The sequence below is a fragment of the Echinops telfairi genome, unplaced genomic scaffold, assembly GCF_000313985.2.
Source record: "Echinops telfairi isolate 266 unplaced genomic scaffold, ASM31398v2 ScPeMD7_2573;HRSCAF=3158, whole genome shotgun sequence".
NCBI classification, from domain to species: domain Eukaryota; kingdom Metazoa; phylum Chordata; class Mammalia; order Afrosoricida; family Tenrecidae; genus Echinops; species Echinops telfairi.
The window spans coordinates 2,536,480-2,549,889 of record NW_022106471.1 but is presented as its reverse complement, the minus strand read 5'-3'; the positions used below and the strand labels follow the sequence as shown (position 1 = coordinate 2,549,889).

Here is a 13,410-nt window from a genome sequence, read left to right as displayed (position 1 = left end):
ATCTTATCCAAATTCTCTCCTTTTATGAGAGCTGATTACAAGGGAACTGCAGAGATCCTGGATCCCACACCTCACCACCCCCGACACCCTACCTCTGGGGAACCATGTCCCTCTTCGTCCTCATAGCAGACCTACAGACACCGGATCATGATGACCTCGGTGATCATGGATCACCCCTGAATTTTGATATTTAATTTTTTATTTAGTCCTGGCCTGTTTCCACAATGGGTGTAGTGATGTTAAGTAACTTTTCAATAAACCATTCCTCACAAAATGAGAGTGGGCAGTGGGCAACCGTGGTCATCCGAGTCACCAAAACCAATCAAACGCAATGCCATCAAGTCGATTCTGATTCACAGCGACCCTGGGGAGAGAGTAGAACCACCCCTTTGGACTTCCAAACCTGTAAGGCTTTCTGAGAGTCAAGAGCCTGATCTTTCTTTGTGGAGCAAGTGGTGGGTTCAAACCGCCGACCTTAAGTTAGCAGGTCGGTGTGTGAGCCACGATGCCATCAGGACTCCTTTGTCTTGAGGAAAAAGAACCTCATCGGGTTGCTATTAATAACAGCCGTCTCCACTTATAAAAGAATTGGCCGGCTTTCATCAAAATATTTTCTCTAACTGATCAAAATTTGGATCTTTCTCTGATTTGGTCTTCCAGCGGACTGCCTAAATGTTCAGCAGTGCTAGTTAATCTTCTCGAGTAATTCTTAGAAGTTTGCCCGACATGGTTCTTCCATTTAAAAAGCACTAAGCTCTTCGGGAACTGAACGGGAACTACGGTGATGGGCAGCTAAGGGAGATACAAGAAGGATAAGCACTGTCCTTGGCTCGTCCTCCAGGGACTTACAGCTTTTCCTCTAGAGCAGTGGTTCTCAACCTTCCTCATGCCACGACCCTTTCATACAGTTCCTCATGCGGTGATGACCCCCAACCATAAAAGTATTTTCATTGCTACTTCATCAGTCATTTTGCTAGTTATGAACTGGGTGACCCCTGTGAAAGGGTCGTTCGACCCCCTCAGGTTGAAAACCGCTGCTCTAGTGAATATACTACTGCTACTACCCTCTAGTCCCTTCCTAGTGTTCCCATGTATCAAGTGCCAGTTATTAACGGATCGAAAACTACGTCACACGCCGCTGATAAGGCAGTAAGCATTGAAATAAGAAGGTTCAGGCATTACCAAACGCTGCACATTTCAATGTCACCTGACATACTTTATTGGGGAAAATGAAGGAATTCCTTGAGGATTTCATTCCAGTGTCTGGCCTAAATTTAGAACAATTGAAAGAACGTTCAAGTCGCTAGACGTACTGAGCTGTCTGCACCAACTGAGAGGCATCACATAAGCAGACAAAAAGGACAGGCGTAAATCAATACTTGGTGACTTCAAAAATATCTGCTCATTTCCCAAAGCAATGGAATGTTTACAGATGATCTCATGAACTTCAAATGGAATACTACCGTGCAACACCGATAGCGGGGTCAAATGTGGTTGCCACGGAGGTAGACTTGCTTTAAGAAAGAAAGAGAATCCTCACTTTGGCACATGTGACAGAAGCATATGGTCCCATACACCCAGCACCAGGGTCCCCTGGGCACTGACAAACCTCAGGCAGGCTCATTAGGTTCAAGGTCAGCCCTGCTGTGGGTTTCAGGTGCTTGTGTGGAGGCCAGGACTGAAGGCCTGTGGACACAACATCAAGTTGGGAAACTTTCCCGAGCCCCTGGCTCCAACATCAGAATACTTGTGAGGACGGCGCGGAGCCAGACGGTGTCTCATTCGGTGGTACGTAGGGTCACTGTGAGCTGCAGCCGACTCGGTGGCAGCTGCAGATGACATCAATAGAAGCCAGCCTAGATTAAACAAAGAAACAGAAAAGGAAAGCTCTCTCACCTCCTCAATCCCAACGGTAAGATTAAAACAGGCTGACGACGACGACGGAGCAGCGTTACTAGAGAGAAATAGAGGCTTCCCAAAGATCGCCCTTACAGCCAAAGGTCTTCCTTGGATGTCTTTGACGGTCTCTGCTGACCGTTTTCTGGAGTAGGCATGGCCTTCGAGAAGCAGCGATGCCCATCACATGGTCCACGGCTCCAAACTGGCTTCTGTTCTTGGGCGCCATCGAGTTCACAGTGTTCTCGTGTGACCTCCTAGTGGCCTCGTGTGACAGAGAACAACTGCTTGGATGGATTTTCTGGGTTGTCATCTGCAGGGGAAGCAGAAGCACATCACCCGGTCTCTCTCCCATGGCATGGCTGGGCCACCAACTGGGTAGCGAACAGCCAAAGCCTAACTGTTGTGCCACCAGGGCAAACCCCGCTGTGATCTCCAGTAGGCCGTTGCCGGGACCCAGTGATTTTCATGAGAGGGCGTGGACAGCATAAGCCGTTACCTAAGCCACGGTAGCATTATTCTCATCGGCCCCGTTTTAATGACTGAGGGCCATGTGATACTCATGGTTGTGATAACAGCCTCTCTGGATGAGAAACACTTGCTGTCGGTTTCGCCCCCAGGGGGGTAGGTGGGGTGGAGATTTGGAAAGAACATTGATAGAGTTCAGAGTTATCTGCCAAATGATCGATTGACACCATATGTGTCAGGAGGAAGGTAAAGAAGGAAATGCCGAGTTGTTCACATGGCTAAAGTATCATGGCAGGAATGAGCCCTAGGCGGATGGATGGAGACATTCGAAGTAGCTTTCTTCAAGAACCTTTCCTTCCACTCTCTCCGAGTGACATCCCTCTTTATCCCCAAGCATCCCTGTGTGAGAAGCTCCACCACGCGCTGTCCTGCCCTTGACAGTCTGTGTTAACAACTGCAGCCCCCCACGACGGTGATCTCAGCTGGCCCTCTGCTCCAGCGCGGCCTCCGCAGTGGCTCTGATGGCCAGCTGGGTTTTGGGAGAGGCGGCAAGCCAGAGCAGCTGAGAGGGCGGCAACCATGAGCTCCCAACACAGGCATCGTTGATAGGTGGGAAAGCAGCTCCCCAGGTGAAATTTCACAGAGCGAATGCAGTGTTGACCTGGGCTTGAAATAACTGCTTTCACATGTTTACGGAATCCTGACATAGTAACAGTTCTTCTATGGATCATGGGGTGTGGAAACCAGGCCAATCAAGCCAACAAGAATGTTACCTCCAGGAAGCAAAGTTAACGCCTAGATGGCCCAGATCAACAGTCCTACCATTCTATGTAGATCACAATTCCAAGTCCTACAGTTTAAGAATGGCATTGCCCATGGCACAGCCGTAGGCAACATTATGATAGATTTAGATATCTCTCTTTCTCATTCCTTTATGATTTCTATTTCTTTTATTCTTTCTCTCCCCCGTTCACTCTCTTCTCTCCCTCCCTTTTCCCCTCCCTTCTTGCTTCTTCCCTCCTTCTATCCCTCCCCTTTTTTCATTCCTTCCTACTTCCCTGCCTTTCTCCCTTCTTTTTTCATGAGTGTCTACTATGTGCCAAGCACAAAAGAATGCACAGGGCTTGCTGCCAATGCGCCGTGAAAGTCCCAGTGTGTTCTCGAAGGTGGTCATCTATCCAGATAAAGAGGAAACCACGGGTTAAGTGCAGCACGAGAGTTCCACTCAAAGGACAGCAGCAGCTGCTGCACTAATGGGCTCATATGGAATTAGGAAGTCTGACGTAACCAGTTTAGACGGAGGAAAACAAAAACATTAAGAGCATCTTCAAGTATCTAGAGGATTCCCATGTAGAACGTTGATTAGGTTTATTATGCATTGCTTCAGGAGGGTCTCCAGGGAGTGTTGGGGGAAGCATTGGGAAGACCAGTTTGCACTTAACACAGCAACATTTACAACTGAAACTTTCCAGCAACGAAGTGGGTCTGAACTCTCCACCCCTGGCATTATGTGAGCTGCAGTGAAAGAGCCATCTGCAACCATCTGCTTTCCAGAGAAGTCCTCCTTTGGGGCTCCTTTACAACCATACTATACTAAAGACTCAGTCCAATTATCTTGGCGGAAGACAGAGAAGTACACCTGGAAGTATTTTGCATTGTCGTAGGTGGTCTTAATGGGGAGAGGGAAGTGGGTTAGAACATCTAAACCGCCCTGACCAAGGAATGTCTGTCAGTGTGGTGCATGGAGCTATTTGGGGAAAGGTAGCCTGCCAAGAACTTCTCCACTTAAAACAAGAGATTCTAAACTGGCAACATATAGGCCTTCTCTGGTCTGCACATATTCTTATTGATCCACGCTGGGATTTTTTTTTATATACTTAAGTTTATTGCTAATATTTAAATGTCTAAGTTCACTTAAAAGCTATTATCACAAAAATTCAGATTTAACAATGAAAACAATGCACTCTTTCCAGTTCACCACAGTCCCCGCCGCTCCCTGTTGTCTCACCCATAAACAGTCCTAGCCCTTGGTTGCTTTCGCACAGTGCAGTGCATTGTTCTGGTAGTTCCTCTCCTAAAACATTTAGGGGCTGCTGGTTCATCTGTGTGAGCATTCCTAGGCTTCTCTTCTGATATAGGAAACCTAGAAAATTCTTCAGAAATTTCAACTCACTGCCATTGAGTCCACTCCCACTCCTAGAGGCCCTACTGGACTGGGGAGAACTGCCCCTGTGGGTGTCTGAGACTGTAACTCTTTACAGGAGTAGACAGCCTCATCTTGGAACGACTGGTGGCTTTGAACTGCTGATCTCATGGTTAGCAGCCCAACACATAACCCATGATGCCACTCAGGCTAGACTGGCTCAAAAGCTATTGCTCCTGCTTGCTGATCCGCCAGGACGCCGCAGATCTTCACGAAGACCCTGACAGGGAAGACTGTCCATCTTGAGGCTGAGCCTTCGGATACCATAGAGAATGTGAAGGCCAAGACCCAGGACCAGGAGGGAATTCCTCCTGATCCACAGAGGCTGATCTTTGCTGGCAAGCAGCTGGAAGATGGGTACACCTTGTCTGACTACAACATTCAGAAGGCGTCCACTCTTCCTCTTGTGCTGAGATGTCAGGGTGGTGCTAAGAAAGGAAGAAGAAGTCTTACACCACTCCCAAGAAGAATAAGCATAAGAGGAAGAAGGTGAAGCTAGCCATCTTAAAATACAATAAGGTGGATGAAAATGGCAAAATCAGCCGCCTTCCGTGCAAGTGCCCTTCAGATGAGTGTGGTGCTGGGGTTGTCATGGCCACTTTGACAGACATGACTGCGGCCAGTGCTGTCTGACCTACTGCTTCCACAAACCAGAAGACAAGTAACTGTGTACTGGCTAATAAAGGACATGAACATGAAAAATGAAAACAAAAAGATATTGCTGCTATGACTCCAGTTCACACCTGCATGGGTTTCTCCAGACAAACCATGACCAGTGAGTGGCCGAAGACTGGTCCTATCAGCTAATACTCTGGGCTTTGTCTCACGTGGGTGCTTTAAAAAGCAAGTCCAATCAACACAGTGGCTTCTGAGGGCCTCTGCTGCGCCAGGGAATTCCAGGCAGAGGAGTCAGCGCGGAGGTTATGGAGGCTGTGTTTTGGGATTCCCAGGGAACTAATCTTGGTAGACATTCCTCAAAAGACATGGGGTGATCATGAGGACTTATTATGAAGAAGTATTAAAGAGAAGTGAAGACTGCGTGCATGAGAAAATGATCAACAGAGTTTTGCTCGGGACGTGTTTTTGTTTGTTTTGTTTTTTATGACAATGCATCTGCTCATATTTCAGAGGTAGCCAGAGCTGCCCTGGGAGCCATTGGTTGGGAAGCCTCACCACCTCCATCCTACAAGCTCTGAGCTCACCCCCTCAGACTTCTTTTGAATTGAGAATGCCCCAACTCCTGTCTCGATATGGTTTCCACAAAGCACACACAACATTCCTTAGGGAAGGGCTGGGACGATGGAAACACAGCCTTCAGAAGTATACCGCCCTAGATGCAGGATGAGTTGAGAAACAACAGCTTCATTTGCCTCTTGACAATTTTGCTTAATCAAGGGTTTAGCTTTTGTAGCAATGCTTTTTGACTTACCTTTGAGCTGGTGTGGATTGGCTGAAGAGAATGTGGTCTGACCTAGGTTAGCTTCTCTCCGAGACATGCATCTCTGCGCCCGAGCACCACTTTCCTCTGGTGTCACTTGGCTTCGGACTTGAATAGTTCACAGGGTCCTCGCGAAGCACTCCAGGAAGGAAGTCATTGAGATCAAGTGCGCGACCTGCCAACTGGTCTGCATTTGAAGTCCTTGGGCTCCAGAAATAGAAGGAAGTTCTAATGGGCTCCCTGCATTGTCATTTCAGAAGCAGTGGCATTATTCCTGTGGAGCGGGGTTTCCCACTGTGATAAAATGGGGTGAGGTAGCACAAGGCAGTCCCAGGCTTCCTGGTGACCAATTGGAGATTAGCTGCTTTGCCCAGGACCAGTTAAGCAGCCCCAAGTGACCGAAGAGCAGTTTCATTTCTTTCTTCTTCTTTTTTTTAATGCATTCATGGCTGGCCATTAGTCACCTCTTTTGAATGGGTATTTTTATCCTCTGCCCTGTCTTTCTCTCCTTCCAAATATATTTCTCTTTGGAGGTAGAAGGGACTCTCGTACATTTCTGGTGGGGCTATAAAATGACACACCCACTTTGAGAAGCAGTTTGGACAGTTTGTTGCAAAGTTGAACATACATCTGCATTACCCATAAAGGTATTTACCTCAAAGAAGAGGAAATGTCTGTCCATAAAAGACTGGCATTACAGCTTAATTATACATGACCCAAAACTGTAAACAGCTCATATGCTCAACAGGTGAATGGATAAACAAGTTGTGGAAGTGTACAGTGGAGTGATACTTGGCAAGGAAGTGGCGCCGCTGTGGCTAAATCTCAAAATATTGATGAATGAACCTCAAAATTATGGACGAATGCTTAGTAAAAGAGGCCAGACCCTGCCCCATATTTTTATACTACCAAACACATTTGCATAAAATTGGATGAAAGGAAAATTAATCCATGTTGCCCTTTCTATACCAGCCTATGTCACTTACCCATTTATTCAATGGGTTTATCTTGAGATGGACTAAGCCCAGGGTTGGGCACCGCCACGCATCCGGAAGAGATAGAACAGATGCTCTGCCGTTTGTTGGCGTCTACCAACAAGCACAGCCGCATTGGGAAGCTTACATTGTAATCGAGAACAAAAAGTAACACAAATCAGCATACCACTCATTGCTATTCAGTGGGCTCCACCTCACGATGACCTGACAGGTGAGCGTGGACCGGCTTCATACAGTTTCCAAGGCTGTAATCTTTGTGGAAGTAGACGGCCACATCCTTCTCCCACAGTGTGGCTGGCTGGTGGATCCAAGCCACGGACCTTTAACTGACAGCCAGCCACTTCCTCACTGCCACCGGGGCTTTTCCAGAATCGTCATCGTGGACGTAGGAGAGGGCTTCAAAAAGTTTGTGAGAAAACGGAACTAAAAGATGATGGGATTTTTCCCTGAACTTTTTGAGGCCCCTTCAGGATGACAGCCAAGTGCATTTTCAGGGGGAAACGACCCTCTGCACTCTCCCTAGACCCGTTGCCTAGAGCTATGACCCAACACGGGGATTACCTAACAGCTTGTAGCTCTCCCTTCTCTGAGAGGCAGGCTTAGGACCCTGCAAATTAACGTTGGTCCATCGGTGTGTAGCAGCTGTAGTGGATTCTAGCCCTCACCTGCTGGCAGACCCGCGGGACGAGACTCGGTTACGTAACTTGCATATGCGATGAGCTGATCTCCCTTCTGGTTAGGCTGGCGGCTCCGATGGTTGGGCTCTTCTGGAGACCAAATGCGGGCACGGACACAAAGACCACAGAGTGGGAGCCCTTGACCCTTTCCTGGGGTACTTCCCGCAGCTGCATGCTCTTGGTGTTCGTCCTTGGCTTAGGGGATGACATTGCTTGGTTTTGACCATTGCCACATGACAGCATCCTCCTGTCTTTCTGCCTAAGCGCCCGAGGTGGGGCCAGCCAGAAATGTGGGCAGCCTCTTGTGCAGAAGACTCGGCAGCTGCACTGGTACTGCTAGAACACGGTCTTAGAGAAGAGAGTTGGGCAGGCTAAGCTGTGAGGAAACGAGAGAAGTCGTTGCAGAGACCAGACAGAAAACAGTTTGTATCAGCAAACCTCGAACAGCCAATTTCTATACATCTGGCCCTCAGACTAGAGCCAGAAATGGGTTTCTAAGGACTGAACGAAGCAAGTAGAAGACAGTGAAATCTTTCACCGCTGCTTGACCCTGTACACGGCACTCCTTGAACTGAGCGAGTGATCCATCCTGTACCACACAGACAGACAGACAGCCAAAGGAAAATGCCGGGCCCGTCCTTCCAAGCCCAGCCATCCTGTGTGCACGTCGGCATGCAGAGTACTGGGGACCGCTGCTCATGGCGGCTCTCGGGGGTGGAGTGGATCTGCACTGTGTGGGGTTCAGTGCTATGATCTTTCAGGAGCAGATCATGAGGCCAGTCTTTGGAAGCAGCTCAGGATGATCTTGATCTGCCAGCCTTTTGGTTGGTTGATAGGCTCTATGAGCATTGAGCCACCCAGGACCTGTCCACCCACCCACCCAAGCCCACTGCTGTTGAGTCGAGTCAACACCGACAAGGATGACCCTATTGGACAGGGTAGAAATTCTCGAGGGCAGTGGCTCTCAACCTTCCTAACGTTGTGACCCTTTCATACAGTTCCGCATGTGGTGGTGACCCCCCAACCATAACAGTATCTTCGTTGCTACTTCATCACTGTCGTTTTGCTACTGTGATGAATCGGGTGACCCCTGTGAAAGGGTCATTCGACCCCCCAAATGCTCTCTAGCATTTCCAAGGCGGTGAGACTTGGAAGGAGGCTGCCTTCATCTTTCTCTCATGGCATGGCTGACGGATTTGAACAGCCGATCTTTTGGTTCACAGCCCAGTGCTTAGCACGCAGTGCCATGGAGTCTCCTCATCTGGGGACTGCATACATCTATGAATCCTGAGTCGTCATGAGCCCTCTCATCCTGAAAGGCCACTTATGTCTCTTAACTTTTATGAACATAGATCTAAATGAAAGCACGTGGACGCTTGGGTCAGAGTCCCAGTGGTGCTGCTCGGTAATTTTATGACCTTGAGCAAGGCATCTAAGATGGCAGAGTCTCAGCTGCCTCACTCTTCAGGTCCCTGAAGATTCTGTTGTAACTTGCACTCCTTGGGACACCCAGAGTGCCTCTTGAGTCTCCCACGTAGGTGTCGGTGTCTTGCTGCTCTCGGGATCGGTTGTACTCTCTTAGAAAATGGGAAACCCCACCTTAGAAAGCCAAACCCCAACTCCCTGCTATCGAATCAGTGCCAACTCCTCACTACCCTCCCTCCCCCACCCCGGGGGTTTCGAGACGGTAACAGTTTCCTGGAGTAGAAACCCCTTCTTTCTCCCACCAGTGGCTGGTGGTTTCAAACTGCCAACCATGCGGATGGCATCCCAGCAGGCAATCACGACACCCCCAGGGCTCCACTAACGCTACCTAAGAGGAAGACAGAAACAATTTTGTAAAAGACATCACAACACCCATCTCTCAATGACCCATCCGGCACAGGACAGTGGGCATCCGTTTTAGCAGAAAGATTCCGTCCCATCACTAAGGTCAGTTCCTCGTGTGCACCTCTCGGCGCTGTGCTGAGGTCTGCGTGGTCTGCGCTTCCAACACGAAGCAGCCCAGGGCTTGGCGCACAGCGAGAGCGCAATTCACACTCTTGGTTTGGGTTTTTATTTTCTGGTTGGTATTCTTGTCTCGGCCAACATGGCCTCTTCATTTCCTGGGAACAAAGGTGTTGTCCACTCATGAAGTATTTTCAGCTTAGCGAGAGCCCACATGCTGGTCCTCGGACCCGTCCTTTCCTCAGTAACTGTCTCCTCTTGGATTGCAATTTGCAGCTCCAAAGCCCCCCTCATGGATGGGGCACTTTACCTCCACGGGGTCTGATTTCCTTCCATGGGCCACACAGCATTGCCCCAACCCCCAGCTTTGGTTGGCTGACTAAAAGAAAAAGAGATAGAGCATTGATTCTTGGTACCATCAAGCTTAAGCAACTACTACGAAATATGCAGCAAATTAACTACTGGACTCTTTTCCTTGGTAGGGCTGTGAAAAAAAATCATTTTCACATTATTAGGGTTTGGTTCATAGGTACCCATTTGTTACTCGTGTAATTAAGTATGAAGTACAGACTCATATATGTTTATTCAGTGTGCATGATGCGAGGGTGAGCCTGGGGGCGTAGTGAGCTGCTCACTGAACTGTTAACCGGAAGGTCAGTGGTTCCAAGTCGCCAGCCGCTCCGAGGGAGAAAGCTGAGGCTGTCTGCTCCCAGGAAGATTTGCAGCCTTGGGAACCCACAGAGGCGATTCTGGTCTGTCTCTGGGGCAGTGGTTGTCAACCTTTCCAATGCCGCGACCCTTTAATAAGTTCCTCATGTTGTGATGATCCCCAAACCCATAAACTCATTTTTGTTGCTACTTCATCACTGTCATTTTGCTACTGTTATGAATTGGGCGACCCCTGTGAAAGGGTGGTTCGACCCCCCAAAGGGGTCGCAACCAGGGTCACTATGACTCTAATGGGCTGGATGGCAGGGACTTGGTTAAGGCAATGTGAACTGAATGTTCAGGGCTCAGGCCGGGGAGCTGGATTTTCTCTTCTATTCAGAGTAGGGACCAATGGCCAATCCAAGCAGGTGTTGTCATGCTCAACAACCACGCACCAGGAAGGAAGGCTCTGATTGGCTTGCTAAGCTGGGTCCTATGGCTGTGCACTCTGCACTGGCAGGAGTCCCATGTAGTACCCACAATCCTTAACTTAAAAGACCTTTTTTTCTAATTGGATGGAAAGAAGAAGAAGGAAAACCAGCCCAATTCTTAAGGACATGCGACATCATTCACCCTAGGGTGGAGATTTACAAGAATTTTAGACACCCCCAGTTCTGAAGAAATCCTTTCAGGGGAGTCCAGTATGTCAGGCAGATAAGAGAGATGGCCTGATTGAAGGAGGGAGCCGTGTCCCTCTGACTGCCATGGCTGCAGAGGTTCCCATTGTAGAAGTGCCTTAACTTCTGGGATGAGTAAAATCTGCATGGGCAGAGAGGAGGAAGAAAGGTAAAGCAAAAAGTATTATGCCTGCCTGGTGAGAACGTAATGGTCAATAAAAGTGGTTGCTTCTAGGTTCTTACCTAAACTAATGTTTGCATATTTGAAGTTTGGTGAAATAGGGGAGGCCGTGACTCAAGGCCACCAGGAGCCAGAAGGCTCCTCATTTGCAGTCAAATAATGTGACTTGTCATTCTGATCTTCTTCTCAGAATCATTCCAAGTCGTCGTGAGAGGAAACGGCTTTCGGCACGCCCGCAACGTGGACAAGGTGCTCTGCAGCTTCAAGATCAACGACTCCGTCACGCTCAGTAAGTCTTGCCAAGGTGCGGGGTGGGTGTCAGACAAGGACATTCCCAGCCCTCTGTTCCAGCAAGGCCACCCCCGGGAGACACTGCAGAAGAGGGTCTTCCCTTAGAAGTCCTTCTTCAAGGAAGGGCACCGCTAGCGCAACAGTGCCTTTGTTCCCGTGGGAAAAACCTGCCCCTCTGGGTAGATACAACCCCCATGGGTGCCCAACTTGGTGAGCAGAACCCAGCTGGATTTGAGCCCTGGCCTAAGATCCATACTACTGTTGTAACAGAAATATCCCAAATAGGTGCATTTACAAAACAGAAATGTTTATTTTCTCCCAGTTCAGGAGGCCAAAAGCCTGAATTCAAAGTGTAGCTCTAAGAGATGGTGCTGCTTCATCTATTTTATCTTCCAGTAGCCAACGATGCTTGGAGTTCCAGATTCATCTGCCTCTGGCATCATATTCTGTCTCGTCTCTGTGTCTGTTCTGGGCATTGGATGACTCGGAAGTGATTGGATTTAGGCCCTCCCCTCTAATGGTGTGGCTGCATAGCAAAAGGAAAACCGATGTTTCCAAACAAAGTCATAGTTATGAGGGAATCCCAGGATTAGGATTTGAACTCATACGCCGGAGGGATTCCATAGGGTTCACAACTGAGCCTCACCGACACCCCCCACCCCAGCCATAGTGGCAGCAGGGGCCTTGTTTCCCAGACCACGAACATCTGTAATCAGTCTTTCTCCATCCATGGAGAGCTGGCTCATGGGAGCGTATGAAGCGTGGTACTTCTTAACCATATCGTGGGGACTCTCAAGGATAAGAGTGAATGTAAATGGTCTGAACTTATTAATTCTGGGGGTGGGGGTGGTGGAAGCCAAACCATTAGGCTTGGCTAGGCAGTTTGTTTGTTTTTTAATCTGGCTGATTCCTGCTTGAAGTAGTCAAGAAACTCTGCATCAGGCGGAAAATGAATGATGGTCACACTGGCACTCTCAGAAGGCATCTGTGGCAAACAGGTTCTTAATCTCAAGAAATCTATGGTTCTTGTCGCTGCCCAGGAGAGATGGGCAGACTGATCCTGGGTGGACAGAGGCTAGCAAGCCTGGTCGCTGCTTCCACCTGGCATCCTTCCCATAGGCAACAATGGAGTCAGTATTTTTTAGGGAGACAGTATCAGGACAGTCAAAATAAGCTGTTTTTTTTCTTCTTGTGTGCTTTCTAAGCCCTTCCCATCCTGTGGCATGACAGTCCTGAGAGGTAGAACGAGCAAGGGGGCCAGGCCATGTGTCGATTAACCACTTACCCCACCCTGCCCTTCACGAGTGACATGGAGCCTGGTGCCGGGATGGCCTGCAGAAGGAGATCGCCTCTTGTTTTCACAGAAGAGGAATCGGGGGTGTGCCTTGAAACATATTCCAACCCACTTGAATATTTAAACAGACACAGGCAGCGGCTTCTTTGTAAGCATCTGGGATTTCTGGCCTTGGATGCGTTCCACCCATTGGAAACGTGCCGCGAGTGGCCTTACTGTTTGGAAACGCGCTCACATCTACACCAAATCCGGGCTGCTCTTCCCACCGCCGGCCCGGGGCTTTTAGTTTCAACCGTCCCCGGGTGTTGAAGTACTCAGCAGCCAGCCCGAAAGGCTGGGGGTTAGCATCTACCCAGAAGGTGCCTCCGAGGAAAGGGCTGGCAATCTACATGCTAAACATATCACCCCCCTGGAGCTCAGTTCTAAGGTGACAAAGCTCACTTAACCCCGCTGACAGACCCCTCCCTTTGCCGGCCCCCCCAACCCCCCACCCGCCCCACACCATTGTAAGCTCTCTGGAGTTTGCTTTCGCGCTCGCTGTCTGCCCTTGACATCCCAAATCTCTGAGCAGAAACTTCTTAGGGTTTAACTCAAAAGATACTCTTCAATTCTCCAGCAGTGAAGACTGGCCAGATAGGCTGATCATTAAGAACAGCCCCCGCAAAAGACCAGTGAGAATGGAGTGGGGGCGGGGG

At 49.1% G+C, this 13,410-nt stretch overlaps 1 protein-coding gene across 1 annotated transcript in view; it reads left to right on the top strand.

The window, feature by feature from the left end:
* The window catches only part of ANTXR1 (ANTXR cell adhesion molecule 1), a 258,401-nt gene that overhangs the window by 90,610 nt on the left and 154,381 nt on the right, over nucleotides 1-13,410 (top strand). Inside the window, exon 8 of the mRNA XM_045294087.1 lies at nucleotides 11,321-11,419. Coding sequence (XP_045150022.1) covers nucleotides 11,321-11,419 — 99 coding nt within the window. The remainder of the gene's footprint in view (nucleotides 1-11,320; nucleotides 11,420-13,410) is intronic.